The following is a 26,033-nucleotide window of genomic DNA, read 5'->3' on the forward strand; positions in this document are numbered from 1 at the left end:
GAAATATTAGGGCGATCAATCATGCGGTCCTACTTCTGGTGTACTATGGATGGATCCTTCAGTACAAGTTACAAGAGCCTCCTGAGCAGTGATTTTGAACATAGTTTCGAATCCAAATTAACCTACTCTTTCAATCAAAACTTATTGGTCACGTTTGGAAAAGATTGAAACCATTCTCGAGGCTGTAATTTTCAAATTGTGTGACTTTCAAAATTCAGTTCAACGGCGCACATTGTAATTGTTTTTGATTTCAGATAGATTGTAATTTTTGCTATTTTGATTTGAACCCAACTCTACATCTATTTCCTTTATGGCCGAGCCAAACAACCAGTTTTTACATAATGCCAATGCCAACTTGAACCATGCGATGAATCACAATGCAGAACCAGAACAGTTCATCCGTCCCTATGAGCAACACAACCACCACTCGCACGCCACTGATAATGGTCATAACAACACAACCCACAATCACGCTCCAGCCGATAGCCACAATCACCAGCAGCAGCTGATTGGAAACCCACCCAAGAGACCAATGCAACCAGATGAAGATGAGGTATTACAACAGCGGTGGCTGTTCTTTGTGTTTAATGGTTCTTCTGTTTAATTGCTCTTAGACCACGTTTGAAGCAATTATTGTAGTCATTTATTTTGTAGTTTATGCAAGTTGTAGTCATTTATTCTGTATGATTAATTGCTCTCAAACAAAATTTGTAGCAATCATTCTAGGTCTAGTTTTTCTGTTTAGTCAATGAAAATTCTTTGAATTGTACGTCAGGACTTGTCCTGCTGTTTTTTTATTTCGTTGTCATGATTTTTGTTACGACCATATGACGTCACAGCCACTTTTTGTTCATTCGTTCATGCAATTTCAACTGAATTGCATGTGTGACGTCATTTTTCGCTCTTAGTTGAGCGAGTCTTTTTGTTCATGCGCGTGATTAAATTTTTGGTAACACTTGACTTACCTCACTCTCAAACTTCCTCAATTTGAAGTTGACTTTTATTTACTTTAATTCAAAGAGATAAGGTCAAATGGGTGTGTGTCACTCTAAATGAAGGTTATTTGAGATCAGCTAATAGAGGCAGCAATAAATTATACAGATTTTCAATCAAAATATAACAGATCAGAAAAGACGAATTTTTTTGGTCTGTCTTTTTTTACTGTTTTTTAGACTGCCGATCTACGAATCTATTGCGGCTATTTTCTGGCAATCTGCCAGCTATGTTCTTGAAAATTTGACACCCCCCCCCCCCCCCCAATTCACACCCCGCATTCAGCCCCCTACATGCCCCCAGTCCAACCTCCTCCACCTGGAGGTTTGGACCCCTCTCGTCCGGCCCTCCCAACCCCTCCCCCCATCGCTTTCGCTTGACCCCTCACCCCCACCCCTTCCCCAACTTCTCCCCCTTCAATGCTAGAATCTCTGAGCCCCTACCAAAACCAACCGCTAGCCTGTCCGTTTGAGAGCAATTCGACCGACGTTAGTCGGTTATGGTATAAATTGTTCGGGTCTGTCCCATTATAGCCCCCCCCCCCCACCCCCATAAAAGTACAGCCCCCCATTATGATTTACCATTATATATTAACCATGATGGGGGGGGGCTAAAGGTTATGTGACCACTAAGCTTGGGGGGGGGGGGTATATCGGGAACGACCCAATTTTTTTTATTCAGAAAGCCGCTTACTTAATTCCTGGCAGTTGACTAATAAATGTCAAAGTCCGGTTTCGTTTCATGGGTTTCAGTTTTCACTTCATTGTGGTCTGTACTGAGCTTTAATGACATCATTTGCCACTTAGCAAAAACTTATTGATCAAGCCCCCCTCCCCCCCCCCCCCCCCACCCCCACGATTGAGACATTAGCAATGACGCTATACGGCATTGTAATAACCAGTTTTGTTTGCCTTTTAGATGCATGTGGTATTCTCAACTTTTTTCACTGGACAAATTAGCCCTATACTTTTACTTTCTTACTTTCTTAGTGTTGTAGGACCGTGAAATTATCATTTGAGATAGCCTGACCAGAAGTGATATTTTAAGCTACAATGGGACAGATGGATGAGTTACTGAACAGCTCAGTAACGTTTATTCGACGCCCTATAAAATTATTGATCTTTTCGTTTGTGCAGCCCAGTTAAAGAGCGCGCGTCATTACATAGTATATCATTGTTAAAATATGGCATGTGCGTCTGGGGGTGGAAATAATATCACCCACTAAGCTGGGGGGCACAAACGGAAAAGATCCAATTATTGCTTAATTCAGGAGTATGAAAATGTTGTTTTTAGGAAGCAGAGCGACTCCACTTCCTCAAAATCGCGAGAACGTATGCCTCTTATTCAAAAGAACACATTGGTCGGTTTGTTGAGAAGAGATTAAAAGACGTGAGCAAAGAGTCCACTGCAGCCAACTCATCAACAGGTCGGTACCATACGCTCTTTTTGCGCACGTTTAGGCTTGGCTTAAATGTATTCTGAATTCTCGGATGACATGCTTTTTGTATGTGCAAACGGAAAGACTGTGATAGAATTTGGCTTGAGCATCTGTGTGCGTGTTTTCAAGTTTAACTCTTTCTGTTTTTTTTTCCGGAACGTTTGGTGCTGAAATAACTATTGGACGAATTTTTTAGGGTACGTCTGGAATAGGCGTTGGAAATCAATTTTGACCAGATGGTCTTTGCCAACCATGTGTGATTATTACAGGTCCGATCAATGTGGGCGGCAGAAACGGCAATGCTACCGGTAATGGTTTCCTCAAAAGTAATTTCCAGCAGCAACAACAACAGATCGTAGACAAAGGCGTGAATGAGCGACACAGGAAGATTCTAGAAGAAATTGGGTTTATCAGTAGACACGCAAAGATAGAGGAGTGCATCAGACTCAATCAGCAGTTCCTCAATGAAGTCATCAGAGATGTGATGCACATGTTCCAGGATAACAATCCTCTGAAGGAAGTGGTCGCAGACAGTAAGTTGTTCCCCCCTTAAGTAAACCCATATCCTATATATTGAACGCGGAGGCTCTAAAATGGTACAAATTTTTTGCATGTTTATGGAACTTCTCGAAGCACATGTTAAGAGCCGCATTGAACACCATCGTTAAGCGAACATATCGAGAGAGTTCAATGACCTAAAAGGCTCAAAGTAGATTGGTGAGAACCGAACATGGTACAAAAGACTGTTAGTCAGGTGCAGTTACCACGACGCTTAGAGGGCTTGAAATTATGCTCGCCAAGAGGGAGAATTTAATGTCCTGGGTACTACGTGTTTTTTAATTGCTACCGAACTAAGTTTGAAGTTCTTATTGTAAACGTGTGTTTTTCTGCAAAGTTTTAGCCGTACAGATTCTGCGCTATTCTAGAACACTCCTTGCTTTCAACTAAGTTTTTCATGCTTTCCTTTTTGATTTATGCGTGATCTCAAATGCTCTCAATCTGAAATATTTTTATTGATAAGATAAAAGCGATTGTGAGAAAAGGTCGTGTGTAGTCGTTATAGCGCAGTTGGTAAGATGGACGACTACTATTCTGAGGTTCGAGTGTTCGAACCCGTGTCGGTACCCATCTTTTTTAGACATGAAAATTTCTAACAACATCATTCCGCCTGTTGTTCGAGAGCACTTCTGCGATGCTGAGCCGTTTTATGTTCCTGTGTGTGTTAGAAGGAAAAATGCTAATCCTATATTTTAAACGCGTGAGCTCTAAATTTGAGGGAAAATTTTGTATGTTTAAGGGGCCTCTCGGGGCGCATTTTTAAGAAGCGCATTGAGCAGCATGGTTAAGCTAACATATCGAGAGAGTTCAGTGAACTAAAAGGCTCCAAGTATATGGCTGAGAACTGAACCTGGGATAAAAGAGTGTTAGTCAGGTGCAGTTACCACGAAGCTAAGAGGGCTTGAAAGTACGCTCGCCAAGAGGCAGGATTTACTGTCATGGGTGCTACGTGTTTTTTAATTGCTCCCGATCTAAGTTTGAAGTTCTTATTGTAAACGTGTGTTTTTCTGCAAAGCCTTAGCCGAACAGATTCTGCGCTATTCTAGAACACTCCTTGCTTTCAACTAAGTTTTTGGATGCTTTCCTTTTTGATTTATGCGTGATGTCAAATGCTCTCAATCTGAAATATTTTTATTGATAAGATAAAAGCGATTGTGAGAAATGGTGGTATGTAGTCGTTATAGCGCAGTTGGTAAGATGGACGACTACAATTCTGAGGGTCGAGGGTTCGAACCCGTGTCGGTACCCATCTTTTTTTGCGCTTTTCTAAAACAATCTTTTCTTTCAAGTAAGTTTTTCAAGCTTCAGTTTTTGGTTTTTGCGTGATCTCAATTGCTCTCAATCTGAAATATGTTTATTTATGGCGATCGGGAGAGACTTTGGTTCGTAGCGGTTATAGCAGCGTTGGTAAGATGGAGGACTACTAATCTGAAGGTAGTGGGTTCCCACCCGTGTCGCGTACCTTGCCATTGGTAGCCATAAATTTCTAATCTACGCCATGCCGGCTTGAAATCCAGAGCCATCCTTGCGACATTAGTTGATTAACGTCCCTGTGTGTGAATGAGTGTGTGTTTTTCGGATTATAAAATGACAATTGTTTTTTTGTAGCAAGTCTTCTTTCCTGTCTCTTGGTCTTTTGTTTTTTAATTTCAATTTTCCGAGACCTGGATTTTCGTAAAAACCGATGGATCTTTTGCCGTTTTTATTGTTGCTTGGAAACGATTTTTTGGGCAATCATTTTTCACACACTTCATTTCTTCGGTCTTTCTCCGTTTTCCTTCTCTCTATCTCGCTCCTATCAATTTCTCTATTTTGTTGTTAAATTTTTAGTCGTTCTTCTGTATATTTCTTTTAATACGCAAAAGTCGCACTTGAGAGCAATGGTTTGACAACGCTCCTATCGTAATATTTTAATGGTTTCTAAACATGGAGCAAGCTTATAATGCATGCGTTTTAGGACGGGCTAAACCGCCATATTTGCGATTGTTTTCTCTTTCAAGCAATTCTGCTTTCATGTCTGTTGGTCTTAGTTATTTTAAACTTCAATTTTTTGAGCGGGGGATTTCTGTAAAAACTGATTAGACATTTCTCCCGTTTTTCTTTCTGCTTTCTTTAATCCCTTTCTCTCTCCCTCTCTCTCCCTCCTATCCCTATCTCTATCTTTTCTTTCTCTCTCTCTAGCTCTTTTATCTTTTGTTCCCTTTTTCTGTTCTGTCTTCTCTCGCGTTCTTCTCTTTCTCTCTCTCTCTCTCTCTTTGTTTCTATCTCCCTCTCTTTTTCTTTCTCTATCTCTCTCTCTCTCTCTCTCTCTCTCTCTCTCTCTCTCTGCATGTTTCTCTCTCTCTCTCTCTCCTCTTTACTTCTTTTCGACTCTCCCTCCCTCCCATCTATCCATCTTTCCTTTCCTTTTCTCTCTTCCTCTCTCTCTCTCTCTCTCTGTGTGTGTGTGTGTGTGTGTGTGTGTGTGTGTGTGTGTGTGTGTGTGTGTGTGTGTTTCTTTCTCTTTTTCTCTCCTCTCTTTTTCGATTCTCTGCTTCTCTTTGTTTCATTCTCTTTTTATCCCCTTCTCTCTCTCTCTTTCTTTCCTTTTTCCTTTCTCTCACAGTTCTGTACGTTGAGTATACCAATTGCTCAAAATGGGCTTATCAAGAAAACCAGTTAAGCATGTACTCGCTCAACATATTTCATTAAAGCTTCTGTTTTGCTATTCTATTACTATTATCCAAAAAAGTTGCTATAAAACTTAAGTTTTGAACAGTTTTAGGCTTGTTGACTCATCCTTTGCTTCTACTATATTAAACATCAGTCACACTTGATCACAATGGTTAACAGCGCGCCTATCTTATTATGTTTTCAAGGTCTTTAATCACGCAGTCTGTCATAATAAATGCGTTTTGAGATGCGCTATACCGTCATATTTAAACTCCTAATATGTATATTCTGCGCTCATTAAGCATGCCTCATAACAAAAACAAGCGAGCCAAAAATCCCATTGACCAGAAGTTCGGTGATGTAAAGAGTGCAGTACACGATAACAATAGGCATCGTTTTCGTAAAGGATCGGACCTATTGCTGTTGAGCGATGGGCGTAGGTTCGCGGCCGAGTTTTTTTGCGAAAATTGGCTGCAAAATGCTTGAGCCAAAAATTAAAAATGGGTCGCACTTGAGCGCAATGGTTAGCGGCGCTCCTAGTACGCTTTGTAACGGTTCTTAAACATGCTGCCTAATAATATTAGGCAGCATGTTTTGAGACGAGTGTGCGTAATACACACGAGTGTGCGAGTGTGCTCATTGTGCTCAGTTTGAGACGAGTGTGCGAGTGTGCTCATTGAGCATTTCGCTTATCAAAATCAATCCGGCCAAAAAGCCATTGACTATTAACTTTCATTTGGGCGCAATGGTTACCAAAGCTCTTATCTTCACATGTTTTAAAGGTGCTGCCAGGCGTAGTAAAAAGGTTTTTGTGACTCGCTATACATACTGCCATTCTTAAGCTCCTAATCTATTCTTGCTTTTGCGCTCATAAAGCATGCGGTACAGCAAAAACAAGCGAGCCAAAATATGGCTCATATACAAAGCGCTATAGTCAATAGCAAAACGCATCGATAGCGTAAAGGATAAAACCTTTGACTCTGAAGCGAGGGGCATGGGTTCGCTCCCAAATTGTTGATGAAAAGGGCTCCTAAAAGATGGACTTCTTGGCCCAAAAGATGGGTAATTGTTGTCTTTCATTCTTTCCTGTCTGCCTGTCTGTTATCTCTTTCACTGAGTCTTATCTTTAATCCTTTTTGTATTTGTCATAATTTTTTTCGTTCTTCTATATATCTACAAGTCGCACTTGAGCGTCACATGTTTTTACGGTCCTCAAACATAGAGCATAATGTAATACCTGCGTTTTTGGACGCGCTATGCGGCCATATTGAAGCTCCTAAACTTCACTTTTATGCGCTTATTAAGCATGCGGCATAGTGAAAACAAGCGGTTCCCAAACGTCGTTGTAAAGAAATTTGCTGATATAGAAAGGGCAAAAGAAAAGTGCATTATGTATCAGTAGCGTAACTGGTAAGACCTATGGCCGTTAAACAGGGGCATGGCTTCGGGCCCGAGTTGATGCGAAACAGAAATCTCAACATTTTTAGAACCTTCGTTTAAATGATCGTCTTGTGATGGTTGTGCGGGCCTGCTAATTTTTATTAAGTACTCACATTATTAACTGCAGGGTTTAAGAGAATTACGAACTTCATCAATCCATCAATAAATCAAGGCACCTCAACTGTTTCTGAAGCGCACGTGCAATTTATAAAATGCCATATCTATGCAGTGCCGGATTTAGAATACCAGATTTTCCTATACACTGTACCAAATTTTATAACTTGTGGCATTTTGAAATTTCCTAAGTGCTTCAAGCAAGGTTATGTGACTCTGAAACGCTTAAAAAATACCTGGAAACTCCGGCTCATATCTCGAACCGCTGCGCGGGTGTCAATTATTGATTGATGTTTCTCCACTGACTATATCAAAGTCGTGTGCTATGCTTCTGATGATTTGGGTTCGCGAATCTTCCAGTTCTATACTTTTGCAGCTGCCTTAATATGTGTATAACATAGGTTACCATACGTTGCAAGGCATCGCGTGATCATAAATTATAAAACATAACTACTCAATATCAGTTTCCGTCGATAAATCTTTGATGATCTGTCTCGGATATTTCGACGCCGTATAGTTTTACTTGGATGAATAGGTTGTTTATTAACATCAAATGTGAATCAATTTTTTTTTGTGTGCAGTGGACCCGAATGGAGACGCCTTCTTCAAGTACCTGTTCTCTCACTCCACACACCAGGCACTCCCCAGTCTCACTGACCACGAGAAGATGCGCACCACTCTCAGACAGTTCGTGAGGGACTGGGCCATCGAGGGAGAGGACGAGAGGAAGAGGAGCTACGCCCCTATTCTTGGTAAGGAGAGCACTGCATTTGGCATCAGTCTGCATCTCCCGCGCAACATTAATTTCTTACGTATAATTTTACTTGCCAATAAAAAGCCATAATATGCATTATTAATAGCCGCCCTCATCTTCTCAGCCGGCTATTGTTGCGCTCGTATTTTTTTTACGACTCGAAGAGGAGTATTGGTTTTCTTTCGGTTTTTTTTACAGGAAGTAGATTTGTTCAAGCGGCATTTTGACCTAAAAGCGAAAGTGAGAAAAGCTGTCTTGGTGAACAGTTTTTCGCTAAGCGAGAGAAGCTTTTTGATCATGCGCTGCGTTTAGTGAATGACTTTTTGACTTTGAAAATTAGTTTTTGACTGAATTGCACATATAGATGACCGTTTTTAGCCGTTTTTTCGTCTTAGTGGCCCAATTTTTTTGCTTTTAATTTGGTTTCTTGTAGAAATAAATTTTATTCGATACTATATTGAAATGTCAACCTCGGAAATTGATACCACAGTGTTTTGCAGTGCCTGAAAATGCATTTCAAGTTGAAAATTGGCACATAATTCTTGATTTTTTAGTTAATTTTTGGCTTTTTTATATTAATTTCTTCATTTTTGGATCTTTTAACCGTCTCTTTGTCAAAAATCAGATAATATGGCAACTTCTCTTTGATAATTCCTATACCCAACGCCTCTTTCTACCTTTTTGTAATTTTGTTTCATAAAACTGTACATATGCTAATCCGATTTTGGTAGTTTTTTTCCGATGTTCGTCAATTTTTCGTTTGTATTTTGGTTGTAATTGCTAGAAATAGTTTTTTTGTGCAACATGAGGGACTTTAATTCCGTTTCAATAAAAATTCAATCATTTTTTGGCCATAAGTTTTGAAAAAAAAAAGTTAAAACTTTTTCATAAATGCAGGCTTAACTTAAAAGTTCTTTGACCATTTTTTTGGAAAGTGTTTCAATGTTTCGTATTTATGAATTCTGCTTTATCCTATTTTTTGTTCTCTTCAGGAGGATAGATCTTTGTATCGGATGACTAGTTATCTTTTCTGTATCTTGAATGCTGAACAACGAAATGTAATCGTTTTTCTTGAATTTTTTAAATTGATTTTCAACTTTCAAAAGTCAGGAATGTCTTTTTGTTTCGGTGTTCCTTACATTGTGCCCATATTTACATTCTAGTTAGTATAATAGTAGCTTTGTCCTGGCACCTACATTTTTTTCGGTATGTTGATTTTTTCAGTTGTAAAAAATGAATGATTTAAGCTTTTTCTTAGATTTTCGTCATTTCTTTGGTTTGCAATTGATTTCATTCCACATAAGGCAGTACTGAGAGTTTGATAGCAAGCTTTTTCCAAAATTTTCACTTATGAATAATTACTACAGCTTTCTTCCGGCCTAGGTATTAATTAAAACGATTTTTTGCCTTCTAATATTCTGCTGCTTATGTCTTTTCTATGATCAATTTTATTTTTGATTTAGTATGGAATCATGTTGTCTAGCTTATGTACAGGAAGGAACAGATGTGTGTTGTTTTTTGTCTTAATCGCAGTGATTAAAAGTGTAATTATAGGTGTTTTCTATTTTAGCTTTCTTTTTTGAAAAGATTTGACTTAGTTACTAAGATTACTATCTGCCGTTTGCTCTCGCGATCTTTTTCAGATTAGAATCATGAATTATTTGAGGGCTATTGATAACCTTGTCAGCTTTTTCAGACTATCAGGTTTTGGCCACCTTAATTTTTCTGGATTTTTTAACGTTACCAAACGTTTTCAGTAATATAAGATTTTGCTGCATTTTGTTTCTCTTGGTTGACAGTGGTTTAAGTTTCACCAATTTTTAGAGCAGACCTGGAGAGGTAATGAGTTAATGGTTCAATACAAAAAGTAGTGGCTTCCATTGCAATCACGGTTTTGTTAGTGAATTTCTTACGCTTCGAGTCGCTTCCGGAATTCTTCCGGCTATGTTTTTACTTCGTCAAACTTTTTTTCGCTTTACCGTTTTGCCGCTTTTTCGACATTTTGCGTGAAATCTTTTTGACTTCTCAAGGCTAGTTTCTCTCTTCTCTCATTCTGCTAAAAGTGAATTTGAACATCAGTTGCTAAGCAAAGCAATTCAAAATGAACAGAGTCGGTATAAAAAATTGAAGTCAGAAATAGAAACGGGATAAACCCATAAAGCCCAATTTTAGATGCCCGCTATTTGAACGTCGTTCCTATAAGTCTTAGTTACCACCTCTAATGCTTATTGGTGTTGATAGTAGCCCCTGTAGCCTCTCTCTAAGAAACAGAAGTATGTTCAACTACGAAATGCCATCAAAATAAATCGGACTTAAAAAATTCGTTCAATCCCAATCATGCTTAGTGGAATCAACGGCGGCTATTTTCCGGCAATCTGCCGGGTATGTTTTTATCTTGCATAAGCTTATGGAACAAAATGATTGTTCGTAGGGAGCGAAGATATTATTCACAAATGTATAAAGAGTGAATTAGAATATGAAAAATGGAAGTGTTGACGCTTTTGGACATACTTGCCTTTTCGCCATTTTTGAAGTTATACTTTCTATGGTCAATTTAACGAGGCTATTTGCGTAATTTCTTCAGCATTTGATTGAAGTTATATTCGATGGTTGAGAAATCAAATAGCCTTTTTGTACTGAAAGTAAATGTACCGTTTAAATAATTTTGCGTGGCGAAATTTCCCAAACCGATAGAACAATTTTCAGATGAGATCTCGAAGCGGTACGGCAAGTTAGAGGACAAGAGAACTGTCGAAGTGCTGGTACCTGGGGCGGGTCTTGGTCGACTGGCGTTTGAGATCGCATCTCTTGGCTACACATGCCAGGGCAGTGAATGGAGTGTGTTCATGTTGTATGCTTCCTCATTCATTCTCAATCACACTCTGAGGCCTAAACAGTACACTCTCTACCCATGGGCCACACAACCCTGCAATCAGTTCAGTCAAGAAAAACAGTGCAAAGCGGTCAGTTCAAAGCGTCTCAAATGATTATTGCCTTGTATTTACGTGGAAAAAATTAATGTTTCATATAAACAGAGTAGTGTTGAAAGATTTTGATTCCTGAAATAGCTCTTCAGCGGCTTATGGGACTTGATATGAAACTGTCACAACCGAACAAAATATCACGACCGTTCTCATATCTGATTGGTCAATTACCTTGCACCCTGAAATTCATCGCAACGAATGTTTAAGTTGCGTACTTGCGAAATCGCTCGAAACAATTTCTCAATTTCAGCTCAAATGGAAACATAAGCGTTGTATAGGCGTGGAATGGAGAAATTTTTTGAAATACCAAGTATAGCAGTTACTGTCCAATGGGTAGATGGTAGTCTGTAAAAACAACCTGCTAAACGCAACAATTATATTTAACTTTTGGTCTATTTACTTGGGACATCATGCATTAAACTGAACAGTTAACCGTAAACTCGAACAAACATTTAGTGCTCGCATTTTGAGCATTCTGGGCTTTTTATAACCACGTGTTCTGTTGCTTAATTTAAAGCTATGATATGATAGTTGAATATCACCTGAATGTATTTTCGCAGGTTCAAATTCCCGATATAAATCCAAGAGATGCTCTTGCATTCAAAGAATCTGAACTTTCAAGTGGTGCCACTCCCGCCTTCTCAATGAGTGCCGGAGACTTCCTTGAGGTTTATGGTAACCACAGTTGTCAATGGGACTGCATTGCCTCCTGCTTTTTCCTGGACACTGCCAGGAATGTGATTGAATACTTGGAATTGATGTACAAGATGTTAAAACCAGGAGGATGTCTCATCAATTTAGGACCACTACTATACCACTACACTGACATGCCCGGAGAACTCTCCATTGGTAAAGATAACATTTATTGATACCAGAAATTATGAATCCAGAAAATATAGATGGGTAGAGATTGCTTTGAGTATAGGCAGAAATGGCTGTCGCATCAGCTTTAAGTCTGTAATTGCTACGCAATTGCACATATGAGCTACTTTATGATTGTCTTGCTAGTAATGCTTTTATATTGTTTAATAGCCGAGAAGCGATATGGCTATTATTGGGACATCGTGGTTTTTTACGACTCGAAGAGGAGTATTGGTTTTCTTACGGTTTTTATAGCTGCGAAGCTGTAAGCTAAGCGGAGCTATATTGCGGAGTCCTTGGTTTTTATTTTGTTTTGTGTTCTGACGCTCTTTTTCGTTTTACATTTGTTCACACAGCAAAGCTGAAAAAGTCAAACTCTTCTAATGACTTCTTCCTCTCCTTAACTGCTTTTGCGCGCGCGATGTCAGTTTTTGCGTGATTAGATTTAAATCATATCTGACTTACCTCACTCAATAGAATGACTTTTGCACTTTAAACCTTAAGTTTAAATTGAATTAAGTTAAGGTCAAAGGATTTCATATGGGAATTAAAAGTCCAGAATGAAAGGGCTTCTGAGCAGTGAATTTTAACGAGCTTTATTAATTTATCGCTGAATTCTTTTAAACAGCTTTTTGAACGGCGTCGATGCCTTTTTGAACTTATATCTGTATCTGTTTCTATCTCTATTATATGGCACGCAAGTCTATTCTTTCGCAGCTATTCCGGCAATCTGCCGGCTATGTTTTTTACAGGAAGTACTATTTGTTCAAAGGGCGTTTTGACCTAAGAGCAAAAGTGAGTAAAATTGCCCTGTGAACTAATTTTTTTCTGAACGAGAGAAGTGAATTGATCATGCTCTGCGTTGAGTGAATGAATTTTCGACTTCGAAAAGTGTTTTTTGAGAGAGTGGCGCGTATAGATGACAGTTTAAGCCGTGTTTTCGTCTATTTGGCCAATTTTGGTTGTTCCATTCTTTTCTCGTGGAAATAAGTTCTGATCGATGCTGCATGAATTTGTAACCCTCAAAAATTGATACCATAATGTTTTTGCGTGCCTAATATTGTGTTTTAAGTGCAAAATTGGCACTTTTTTTCAATTTTTGAGTTTGTCCACCTAATTCTTCCTTTTTGGAGCTTAGAGCGGACTTCTATTCGCTCAATAAATATGACAACGTCCTTTTGATAATTTATCAATTGTATGCCTTTTTTGCAGTGAGATTTTATTCAGTGTACAAAACTAATCCGGTTTTGGCGGTTTTAGGTCCAGTTTCTTGTTTTTTTTGTGGGTCTTTAATATTAGAACCGTTTTTAAAACTCTTCATCTGTACCGTCAAGTTTTTTGTTTTTTTTTTAATTGAATTAGTTTTAATTTTGCAATAAGCCTTTGAAATTCATTTTAAAATTTTGTTCATTTTTTTTTAACTTTTTTCAAATTTTTTGTTTCGAGCTCGTACTGTTTCCTACTGAGACATGATGATGAGCATGCAAATGTTTAGAGCCTCGAGTGCTTTATAATGAAAAAATCATGTTTTTTGCTTAATGGGTTTCAATTTCATTTTTAAATAGAATTTCCTTTTTTTTCAACAGTTTCGAATTAGTTTCGTATCTTTCTGACACTATCCGTGTTCTCCACACTTTAGCATGTATCCTTCCAACAATCTCCAAAGATTTATAGTTTTATTGTTTTATTGGCCCTGCTTTTGTTAGTTTCGTAGGTATGGTTTTCAACTAATATTTCCAGTCTTGGTTTTTTTAATTTTTCATTTGCCGCTTGTTTTTGAGTACCCTATAGCACTGAGATTTTGCTAGGTTCACTGTTAAAAATTGTGGTTGAATTTTCGTCTGGGATTATTCATTGGGCTAGGTTTTGGTAATGTAAGACTTTTTGCCTTTGAATTTTGATCATTCTCATGTCTTTTTCTTGATTAATTTCATGGCCATTCGACTTGATAAATTTTTTTCTTAGTTTATCATCGCGTTCATTGGGATTAAGAATGACAACTACTGCTTAAGTTTTTTTTGTTATTAATTGATTACAAATTTTATGCTATAAATTAGTGGCTTAAATGAGAAAATTTACCGAAGTTGTTAAATTTTGTAACAACTTTTCTTGCAGTTTTTAATTTTCCTCTAACTTTCCTTCAGAGATAGAAGATTTTGACAGCTTAACATAGCTTGCACTTTGCCGCTTGAGCAGTTTGATGTTTGCTTTCCGTTACACAAGTTTCGCAGTAATTTTTGCATGTATTAAATACAGGATTAATTGAGTTTTTCATATTTTTTCAGTTTTAATAGTCACTTTATTAAGTACCAGTTAGTTTAAGTATTTTTTAGGGAGACGACTCTCCGAATCGTTTCCCGAATTCTTCCGTCTATGCATTTTAGTTGCTCTTGAACGAAGTTCGTAGCAATTATTGTAAACGTGTTGGTCTTTTTTTGCAAATTTTTTGCCTGATCATTTTGCGCGGTTCTTCTAGAACATTCTTGACTTCTGAAGTGACTTTTTCACGCCTTCTTTCTTCATTTTTGAGTGATCTCTGTTGGTCTCCGAAATAAAGCCTGTTGCTAAAATAAACTTGGTTGCGGCATAGCAAAAGTAAGGGCGAAATAGCACAGTCGGCAGTTCATATGGTTATGAAGCGGGAGGTTGCTGGTTCGAATCCCGGTGGGGTCAAATGTTTTTCCACCCGCCTGTCGTTCGAGCAATTCTTCCGACATTAGTCGGTTTATGTTTTTAATTAGTCCTTTTCATCGATGATTCGTGCGACCCTCGACTTTCAATTTCTGTGACTTCTGCTGCTTTGTTAAAATTTTATTATGCTTTTAGGTCAATTGCGTGACTTACCTCACGCAAAAAGATGACTGCTGAACTTGCTTAATAAACTTTTACTATATGATTTTTATGAGCATTTAACAGTTAAAGATCAATAATGTACATCTAAGTAGTGCCAAACGTATATACCCTAATTCTTGAGTATTAGAGTCTTAGAGTATTAGAGTTTTTGATTTCTAATATTAATTTTGAAAAAGCTGTTGGGGCCTTTTCCTTATAGAGCGATAGAGCGTATAAATGATAGAGCATGTGTCATAAAAATGACAGTCCGAATCTAACCCAAAAAGTCTAGTGGTCTATTAAAGGACTGGTGGTCAATCTCTATCATTTCTTTAGACGCCACGGAAGGCCACAAGCGTCTATCGCGGCTATTTTCCGGCAATCTACCGGCTATGTTTTACAAGGTCGACATTTGTGTTGGTGCTCGAACCAAATGATGGAAGCCATTAAATTGGAAGGGAAGAATGTAGAATGGAATTTTTTCAAATATATCTCTAACAGTAAACTCTTTGCGCGGCGTCCCTGGATATCTCGCACATGTCTATCTGCGGAAATATATTTGTTTGAATTCACAAATATTCTAGTTTTTGTTACAAATATTACCGACAGATCAAGCTCAGTAGCGATCGAAATGTTCTAGCTACAAGGTTTTTTTACAAAAAAAAAGGAATTTCAGAAACCCTCAAACCCTCTATAACTTCTAACTGCTTTTTTGTCGGTGAAAACATTTATACCACTAATGGTAAATTTGTTCGGCTTTTTTTGTTGTGTCTTGAGTGCTCTCTCGTCTCTGTTTTGAGGCAGTATTGATAAACGACATAGTGGGTGCTAATAATAATTCTACAATATCGTTTTTGCATATTTTTCTTGCTTGATTATAAGTTAATGGTTTCTATATATTTCTACTGTTATGTTTCAGAACTGACGTATGACGAGCTTGTTTTGGTTATTAAGAAGGTTGGTTTCGACATTGAGAAAGTGGACTACGGCTTAGAATCTCCTTATTTGGACAATCAAAACAACCTTCTAAGTTACAACTACAAGACACCCCTCCTTGTTGCTCTCAAACCCGGAGTCACTCCACAGCTTTGAAAGAGCAAAATGGGAAAAGAACTGTTTCTTTTTCTCTTTTGTATAATTAAAAATGATTTTCAAACCTCAATTAGAACGAAGTAATCCGTTCTTAAGTAGTGAGTGTTGCATCATCAAATTCTGAATATGATTAACAAACATACGAAACATTCTCGAAGTGATTGTTATATATTTCTGAAGAACTTCAATTATTGCATAGTTGGCAACAATTGTAAAGTTACCATCAAATCTCAGATCTTTAAACAATTGTGGAATTTACCTATAAAATTTAGAGGCGTGTAAACGATAGTGATTTATGGAAAAAATCTTAAAAAACTGAGAAAAAGAAGCATGACCAAAGACTACTAAGTGCTACCCCACTCTCAATTGTGAAAATCTTTGTAAAACTAATATTTCATTTTATATTTGTTTAGTTTTCGCTTTGTCGATTATTTGAGCAATTTTTTATTTACTCTTTGTGATATTAGATGCTGGTTGCACATGTAAATATTGTTATTGAGAATGCTTACATGAATCGTTGGAATTGAGGAATTATTTGTTGACGCTTTTTGACGATTTTCACCGAAATGTTTCTATATTAGGATTAAAGCTCATCGTGTTAATCAAAAACTTCTAAATAGAGGTCAGTACGCGAATAATGAGGTGACGTAATTTAAAAGTCCTGCATTTATTCTTCATAAGTCTCTTTTGTTCATTCCAATGCAAAACGGCTGCCTTTAATTTAATAACAAGTTGCAGACGAGTCCTTATTAATAGCCGCGAAGCGATAGCGGCTATTATTGGGGACATCGTGGTTTTTTTACAATCCAAGAATGGGATTGTGTTGGTGCTCTGTCTTTTTACAATTCAAAGAATTTGAATTGTATTGGGGCGCTGTCTTTTTTTTTAAGATCTGTTCACACATTTTCATGATTTTTGAAGTCAAATTGGAGTAGTGATTTTGGTCACGCCGAAACAGGAAGTGGAGTGAAAAAGCGAGTGGTTTTGCGGTGTGAAATTTTTTTCGCTCTAAATTCAAAGTAGAGTCAGAAACTGGTGTTTGGACAAAAATTCGCTTTCTCGCTGGTGGTTTTTTGTTCACATGCGGCAATTTCGCTTTGATTTTTTCTGTTTTTTTAATCGATTTTTTGGATCAGATTTTTTCTAAATGGTTTACCTAATCCATTCATAGTCCTTTTTAGGTCTAGTTTTCTGTTTAGTCAATGAAAATTTTTTGAATTGTACGTCAGGACTTGTCCTGCTATGTTTTTTTTTAATTTTTGTAAGATGTTTTCACACCTGTTTTCATGACTTTGAGCTTTCAAAACGGGATAAACAGGTAATGCTCAGCGGGTATCATGTTTCGTTAGAGGCCCGTGTTTAGTAGTCCCTCAAGCTCGAGTGGCGAAGCTACTGGGAAGGCCGTAATTCAAGGTTAAAAGGTCATTTTTTGGAGCTTTTGAGCCTAAAATAATGAAATTTTTAGCACTTTTTCGTCATTTTTGGGATTTTTTGTTAGACCAGTCTGAAATTTAGGTTTATTGAAGTTGATAAAGGTCCTTTGCAAGACGTAATTGCTTTTTACGGCCACTTTAAGCGCTATATCTATTTCTACTCATGAACAAACATGAACACGGTAATTTACACTAATTTTTTCTACTAATTTATACTAATTGTTTGAAAATTTTTGTCATTTTTTGAGTTGTTTCAGACTTTGATGTCAAAAAAGCTTCTCTGGTGTTTAATAATAAGTTATTGCATAGTTTTTAGTGGTAATGAAGTTGTTTTAAACATTTTGACTTCATGAATTTTACCAATTTTTTAAAATCAAACTTGGTTTTTTTCAAATTTTCTGAGATTTATTGTCATTATTCAAGTTTTCCAGCCCCAGGGGGGCAAGAATCCTCATATAGGGTTTGCTAACAGATTACTGAAAATATTTTTAAAGTTGCAATTTTTTTCTTTAAATTTTTGAAATTTTTATTCAGTGGCCAGGGAACCTCCTATAGGGTTTGCTAGTATGTTACTACATAGTTTCTAGGGGCAATAAAATAGTTTCCAATTTTTTGAAATTTTAGGGAATTTTTTAAATAAAGCTTGCAATTTAAAATTCTCTATAGAGTTTAACTATCTATACTGGCCAACGAAACTTTTCAAATGTTGTAGACGGTTTACAAAACAGAACTCCAGAGTAAAAAAAATGTTTTGACTTTTTTATAGCCCTATTATTGGAAATTTCCTTTAAATTTTCTCTTCTCGGTTTCTTGATGCATTTGTCATATTTGTCCAGTTTATCTACTTTTAGTCGCAGATTCATCTCTTTCAAGGTTTTTGCGTGAGTTAATGAGTATTTTGAAATCAGTCATATATGGCCTTCAAGTTAAAAGCTTCAAGGGTTTTAGCAATGATCGTTTTTTTTTGGTTAGTTTGTTTGATTCTTTTAGTTTCTCAACTTTTGAGATTTTGTCGGCTGGGATTGTTCAATTGATCTGCTGGTCAGGTTCATTAGGTCTGTCTTTCATTCAATTACTTGGATTGTATTTCAGGACATGTCCTGCTATGTTTTTTAATTCGTCGTCTCCATCGATGATTCTTACGACCTGACTTCTTGGAATTGACCTTTTTACTAACTTCTATTTCTTTGCAGTTAAAATTTGTGTGCGTTACGTCATTTCTGCTTTTAGGCCAATTGCGTGACTTACTTCACTTAAAAAAATGACTTCTGAACTCACTTATGGAACTTTAAATTTTATGAACATTTTAGTTAAAGATCAATAGTGTGTATCTAAGTAGTGCCAAACTTATACGCCCTAATTCTTGAGTGTTAGTCTTGAGTTTTTGATTTCGAATATCAATTTTGAAAAAGCTCTGAGCACTTTTTCCTTATAGACCGTATGTGTCATAAAATTGACAGTCCGAATCTATCCTTAGTGGTCTATTAAAGGACTGGTGGTCGATCTATCTCTTATTTCTTCGGTTGTTTCAGTTCATGGAAGGTCACAAGCGTCTATCGCGGCTATTTTCCGGCAATCTGCCGGCTATTTTACACTAAATTTTGAATGAGAGATTTTTTACCGGTAGATTTTATCGTAGAAACACTGGAATGGGTCCAGTGGAAAATCTTCCGTTGCAGAAGAGATTTGCGCAAGAACTAGCGATAGATCTGGAGAAAACTGATTGTGCAGTTAATTTGATTCAGAGCTAGAATTGGGTCCATGTATAACTCACGAGGTAGCCAATGGGACATGTCATTAGTGCGACTGAGTCATATGATTCTAAAATAACAAATTAAGGCCCAAACCCAAAAGTTAACGATTTACGAAGACAGAAAAATTTACAAAAACTGGTCAGACAATCAAACCATGATCTATTATCTGGAACGATTATGCAAAGTGGATGGAACCTGCGATCAATGAGATTAAGCTACAAGATGACAAGTAAGAATAACAAAGGAGCAACGTTCAAAAATTCTGATTTTTTGAGAACAAATATGTTTGAAGTCATGAGAGCCTCGAGGAGAGAGCTAAAACAATAGATAGGTTCACTTGCACCTTCATAGGAAGCAAATGAGACCTGTCATTGTTCAGAACAAGCCATATGACTTCAGAAAGAATTACAAAAGTGGGCAACAACTAAAAACTCATCAAAAGTGTGCTTTAAAGCAGTGTCGAATTCACTAAAACCATAAACTATTCACTAAGCGATGTATGTTCAATTGGTCCTCCTTTCAATGCTAATTGGAACTGTCGTTAATCTGAAGTAATCAAGGAACGAACCACTGTTATAGATGAATTGACCAACTCTGAATATATTTTTTATGAACACAGAGTGTCAAATTCTTTAAACCATCAAATAATAAAACCAATGAAGGGATTCATTTCTGCTTCACAAGAAAATGAATAGGACTTGTCATTTAGGAGGATAAGCTGCAAGTTGACAGAAGTTAGATTATGAAAGGGCAAAGTTCAAAAATTCGCTTTTTTAAAAAAGGCCTATAAATATATGCAGATTCGAAGTAATCTTTGCAATTACTTCAAATATGCGTTTGGTTCATTCATTAATGCAATTTCAACTGAATTGCGTGCGTGAAGTCATTTCACTCTTTGTTGAAGGAATTTGTTTTGTTCATTATCGTGATTAGGCTTTTGATTACAAAAGCCTTTACTCATTCAAAAATGACTCTTCACTTTCAAAGTGACTTTTCTTTACTGCAAGTAAATAAGGTCAAATGAGTGTGTGTCACTCTTATTGAATTGAGAGGAGCTAATAGAGGCAGCAATATGTTAAACAGATTCTTAATCAAAATGTAACATCTCAGCCATTAATAAAACGAAGAGAATTTTCTTTTTCGGTCCGTTTTGTTATCTTTTTAATTGCTCTCAAACGCAAATATATTAGTCCTGTCGGTCTTTTTTTTATGCGATTTTTCGCTTGACCGATTTTTCGTCTGACGCTTTTGACTTTTCGTCCTCAAAAACGGGATGAACAGGCAGCGCCCAGCGGGCATTAAGTGCCCTTAGAACCTTTCAGCTCTGTTTCAGCTCAAACTGTTTTGGAGACTTATAATTATGCTCTGAAGAGCGGTTCTTAGAGGTTGAAGACCCCCCCCAACTGTTGACCCCCCACTATTGCCCCCAACCCCCCCCCCCCCACCGCGCTGTTGCTCCCCCTTCCGACTGTTCCCACCCCCATCAGCACCCCTCCCACCCTTGGCTATTTACTGACGAACAATTGCTTGCTAAAAACACGCAAATTTTCTAGCTTTTTGAAAAATTTTGTCATTTTTGTAAAACTTTTGTCAAATTAACTTTTTATAAACCCTAGATGTCAAGAAGCCCACTCTATGGTTTGATAATAGGTTACTGCACAGTTTCTAGTGGTAATGGAATGGTTTCAACATTTCAACTTCGCGAATTTTTGCAGTTTTTTGAAAAAACTTGAAAATTTTTTCAAGGTTTTTGAAAATTTTTTGTCGGTTTTTTGGTTTCTCCAGCCTCAAGATCCAAGAAGCCTCCTCTAGGATTGATGATAGGTTACTGTGTAGTTTCTAGACGTAATGGAATTGTTTTCAAGATTTTAACATCACGAAATTTAGCATTTTTTTTGAAAAAAATAGCATTTTTTAATTTTTTTAAACATTTATTGTCATTACTCAAGATTCTTCAACCTCAGGGTTCAGAAAACCTGCTTAAGTGTTTTATAAAATGTGGCTGCTCAGTTTTTAGTGGTAATGGAAGGGTTTTAAACTTTTTAATTTCACAAATTTTATCAATTTGTTTTTATAAATTTTGCAATTTTTTTTAAGTTTTTTGACATTTTTTGTCATTTTTTAGGTTTATCTTGCCTCAAGAGCCAAGGAACCTCCTTTGGAGTTTGATAACAAGTAATTGTATAGTTTCTAGATGCAATGGAGTGTTTTTAGAGATTTTAACATCTAACGAATTTTAGCATTTTTTTGAAAAATTTTTGGCAATCTTCATGACTTTTTGAAAGTTTTGTCATTATTTTTAGGTATTTCCAGTCTCAAAAATCTAGAAGCCTCCTTCGAGGTTCGATACTAAGCTGACTTCTTGGAATTGACCTTTTTACTAACTTCTATTTCTTTGCAGTTAAAATTTGTGTGCGTTACGTCATTTCTGCTTTTAGGCCAATTGCGTCACTTACCTCACTTAAAAAAATGACTTCTGAACTCACTTATGGAACTTTAAATTTTATGAACATTTTAGTTAAAGATCAATAGTGTGTATCTAAGTAGTGCCAAACTTATACGCCCTAATTCTTGAGTATTAGTCTTGAGTTTTTGATTTCGAATATCAATTTTGAAAAAGCTCTGAGCACTTTTTCCTTATAGACCGTATGTGTCAAAAAATTGACAGTCCGAATCTATCCTTAGTGGTCTATTAAAGGACTGGTGGTCGATCTATCTCTTATTTCTTCGGTTGTTTCAGTTCATGGAAGGTCACAAGCGTCTATCGCGGCTATTTTCCGGCAATCTGCCGGCTATTTTACACTAAATTTTGAATGAGAGATTTTTTACCGGTAGATTTTATCGTAGAAACACTGGAATGGGTCCAGTGGAAAATCTTCCGTTGCAGAAGAGATTTGCGCAAGAACTAGCGATAGATCTGGAGAAAACTGATTGTGCAGTTAATTTGATTCAGAGCTAGAATTGGGTCCATGTATAACTCACGAGGTAGCCAATGGGACATGTCATTAGTGCGACTGAGTCATATGATTCTAAAATAACAAATTAAGGCCCAAACCCAAAAGTTAACGATTTACGAAGACAGAAAAATTTACAAAAACTGGTCAGACAATCAAACCATGATCTATTATCTGGAACGATTATGCAAAGTGGATGGAACCTGCGATCAATGAGATTAAGCTACAAGATGACAAGTAAGAATAACAAAGGAGCAACGTTCAAAAATTCTGATTTTTTGAGAACAAATATGTTTGAAGTCATGAGAGCCTCGAGGAGAGAGCTAAAACAATAGATAGGTTCACTTGCACCTTCATAGGAAGCAAATGAGACCTGTCATTGTTCAGAACAAGCCATATGACTTCAGAAAGAATTACAAAAGTGGGCAACAACTAAAAACTCATCAAAAGTGTGCTTTAAAGCAGTGTCGAATTCACTAAAACCATCAACTATTCACTAAGCGATGTATGTTCAATTGGTCCTCCTTTCAATGCTAATTGGAACTGTCGTTAATCTGAAGTAATCAAGGAACGAACCACTGTTATAGATGAATTGACCAACTCTGAATATATTTTTTATGAACACAGAGTGTCAAATTCTTTAAACCATCAAATAATAAAACCAATGAAGGGATTCATTTCTGCTTCACAAGAAAATGAATAGGACTTGTCATTTAGGAGGATAAGCTGCAAGTTGACAGAAGTTAGATTATGAAAGGGCAAAGTTCAAAAATTCGCTTTTTTAAAAAGGGCCTATAAATATATGCAGATTCGAAGTAATCTTTGCAATTACTTCAAATATGCGTTTGGTTCATTCATTAATGCAATTTCAACTGAATTGCGTGCGTGAAGTCATTTCACTCTTTGTTGAATGAATTTGTTTTGTTCATTATCGTGATTAGGCTTTTGATTACAAAGCCTTTACTCATTCAAAAATGACTCTTCACTTTCAAAGTGACTTTTCTTTACTGCAAGTAAATAAGGTCAAATGAGTGTGTGTCACTCTTATTGAATTGAGAGGAGCTAATAGAGGCAGCAATATGTTAAATAGATTCTTAATCAAAATGTAACATCTCAGCCATTAATAAAACGAAGAGAATTTTCTTTTTCGGTCCGTTTTGTTATCTTTTTAATTGCTCTCAAACGCAAATATATTAGTCCTGTCGGTCTTTTTTTTATGCGATTTTTCGCTGGACCGATTTTTCGTCTGACGCTTTTGACTTTTCGTCCTCAAAAACGGGATAAACAGGCAGCGCCCAGCGGGCATTAAGTGCCCTTAGAGCCTTTCAGCTCTGTTTCAGCTCAAACTGTTTTGGAGACTTATAATTATGCTCTGAAGAGCGGTTCTTAGAGGTTGAAGACCCCCCCAACTGTTGACCCCCCCACTATTGCCCCCAACCCCCCCCCACCGCGCTGTTGCTCCCCCTTCCGACTGTTCCCACCCCCATCAGCACCCCCTCCCACCCTTGGCTAGTTACTGACGAACAATTGCTTGCTAAAAACACGCAAATTTTCACAATTTTTTTTCAAGCTTTTTGAAAAATTTTGTCATTTTTGTAAAACTTTTGTCAAATTAACTTTTTATAAACCCTAGATGTCAAGAAGCCCACTCTATGGTTTGATAATAGGTTACTGCACAGTTTCTAGTGGTAATGGAATGGTTTCAACATTTCAACTTCGCGAATTTTTGCAGTTTTTTGAAAAAACTTGCAAATTTTTTCTAGGTTTTTGAAAATTTTTTGTCGGTTTTTTGGTTTCTCCAGCCTCAAGATCCAAGAAGCCTCCTCTAGGATTGATGATAGGTTACTGTGTAGTTTCTAGACGTAATGGAATTGTTTTCAAGATTTTAACATCACGAAATTTAGCATTTTTTTTTGAAAAAAATAGCATTTTTTAATTTTTTTAAACATTTATTGTCATTATTCAAGATTCTTCAACCTCAGGGTTCAGAAAACCTGCTTAAGTGTTTTATAAAATGTGGCTGCTCAGTTTTTAGTGGTAATGGAAGGGTTTTAAACTTTTTAATTTCACAAATTTTATCAATTTGTTTTTATAAATTTTGCAATTTTTTTTTAAGTTTTTTGACATTTTTTGTCATTTTTTAGGTATATCTTGCCTCAAGAGCCAAGGAACCTCCTGTGGAGTTTGATAACAAGTAATTGTATAGTTTCTAGATGCAATGGAGTGTTTTTAGAGATTTTAACATCTAACGAATTTTAGCATTTTTTTGAAAAATTTTTGGCAATCTTCATGACTTTTTGAAAGTTTTGTCATTTTTTTTTAGGTATTTCCAGTCTCAAAAATCTAGAAGCCTCCTTCGAGGTTCGATACTAAGCTGTGGCTAAGCTGAGTATAATGACTCGAGTTTCAGAAATTTTTTGATAAATTTTAGTTTGAAAATCTTTTGAAAATACATTATCATATTCCAAGTGTATGGATCTTTATGAGCCAGTGAAACTGTTAAAGGATTGATATAGGCATACTAGATGGTCTCTGGAGACAATGGAATGGTGTTCTGAAGATATTAATATCACGAATTTTAGCAGGATTTTAAAATTTGCAATTGTTTAAAATTTTTGATTATTTTTGTCCTTTTCTGAGTTTAACGATCATTACTGGCCAACGAAGCTTTTTTAGTCTTCCAGATGGGTTACATGACAAAAATCCAGAGACAAAAAATGTTTTCTTCACTGCGAAATGTGGAAACTTTTCTTTGGAATTTTGCACTTTCATTTTTTTATATGATTTAGTTAAAAACAAGTTTAGAAAACTTGAAGTTGTAGAGTCCAATGTTATCATGGAGAAAATTCGTAGCTCTCTCTCTCGCTCTCTCTGCGTTGGCTGGCGTTTCTTTCATTCTCCTTCTCGCTCACGTTTAATCTCTCTCTCTCTCTCTCTCTCTCTCTCTTTCTCCATAATTCTTTTGTTGATGCCGCACTTCAGCGGCTGTTATGTGGCATGATGTCATCGTCTATTACCCTAATCTCATCGTCTATTACCCTTCAATCAAGCTAAAGCTAACCTCACTAAACCGTGGCTAGATACTGACGAAGCCAACCGCTCGGCGGTCGTTTGAGAGCAATTCGCCCGTCGTTAGTCGGTTATGTTTGAGACTGCAGATGTACGAAGCTATGGCCGCTATTTTCTGGAAATGGGCCAGCTATTCTTGTTGTTTGTCATGTTTGTTATAAATTCTTGATGGTCTTCTTCAGATATTTAATGACTGAGAGTCAAACAAGCTCGCGACCTAGTCGTGCAATCAAGCGTCGAAGGTTCAGCGATGACACCTACGACCAAGTCCCAAACATGGAAGCTGTCTTCAGGAATCGAGAGATCCAAGATTCTGTCTCTGCCTCGCCATCGAAGACCACTGACCATTCGAAGCAAGATGAGCAAAACGGTGATGACAATAGCGTGTCTCCCCAGGGAGGAGCGACAGTATTTTTGACAGCTTCGGTCAATGTTCCCACTAGTTCGAAGCGATTGAAAAGTACATCGAAACGACTCAAAAGCAGAGCTCAATTCATGAACACGTAAGTAATTGCACAATAAAAGGTTATCCTTCCGTTCGTTTATGGAATACAGATTGGGTTGAAATCAATCTTCTCAGCTCAAGTTTACGTACAGCACTTTCTTGGAAAAACTGCAATTAGGGTATCGTTGAATTACTTGCTGATCTGCAATAACCAGCTTGTTGGTCAATTATAGCGAAATATTGAACGTTATTTTGAAATTGGTGTTTAGTTACGCAAAATTTCGGATTTGATACCAAGATTTTTTTGAGATTTCTGTTCAGTTGCTTTTTATGGTTGAGTTTATTTTGAAAAATGAGCAGCTCAAGTTGACCGAGGAAACGATTTTTGGATGAATTCAGATAAGTTTTTATAGCTGCGAAGCTGTAAGCTGAGCGGAGCTATATTGCGGTGCTCTTGATTTTTTACAGTTCAAAGAATTTGAATTGTATTGGGGCGCTGTCTTTTTTTTTAAAAATCTGTTCACACATTTTCATGATTTTTGAAGTCAAATTGGAGTGGTGATTTTGGTCACGCCAAAACAGGAAGTGGAGCGAAAAAGCGAGTGGTTTGCAGCGTGCAATTTTCGTGCTCTAATTTTAAAGTAGAGTGAGAAAACGGTG

At 37.0% G+C, this 26,033-nt stretch overlaps 2 protein-coding genes across 2 annotated transcripts in view; both read left to right on the plus strand.

Moving 5' to 3' along the window:
* The first annotated feature begins 233 nt into the window (after positions 1-233).
* On the plus strand, positions 234-15,755 carry LOC142340760 (carnosine N-methyltransferase-like). The gene is made up of 7 exons (XM_075391465.1): positions 234-553; positions 2,287-2,419; positions 2,701-2,964; positions 7,777-7,947; positions 10,656-10,912; positions 11,494-11,782; positions 15,546-15,755. Exons 1-7 carry the CDS (start codon positions 311-313, stop codon positions 15,716-15,718), a joined length of 1,530 nt encoding a protein of 509 aa, XP_075247580.1. The 5' UTR covers positions 234-310; the 3' UTR covers positions 15,719-15,755.
* A 9,359-nt stretch (positions 15,756-25,114) lies between these two features.
* The window catches only part of LOC142340761 (microspherule protein 1-like), a 55,278-nt gene continuing 54,359 nt past the window's right edge, over positions 25,115-26,033 (plus strand). The window contains exon 1 of the mRNA XM_075391466.1: positions 25,115-25,431. Within this exon, the coding sequence (XP_075247581.1) occupies positions 25,118-25,431 (314 nt within the window). The 5' untranslated portion in view covers positions 25,115-25,117. The remainder of the gene's footprint in view (positions 25,432-26,033) is intronic.

This window comes from Convolutriloba macropyga, chromosome 6 (genome assembly GCF_964194025.1).
Source record: "Convolutriloba macropyga chromosome 6, txConMacr16.3, whole genome shotgun sequence".
In the NCBI taxonomy this organism is placed as follows: Eukaryota; Metazoa; Xenacoelomorpha; order Acoela; family Convolutidae; genus Convolutriloba; species Convolutriloba macropyga.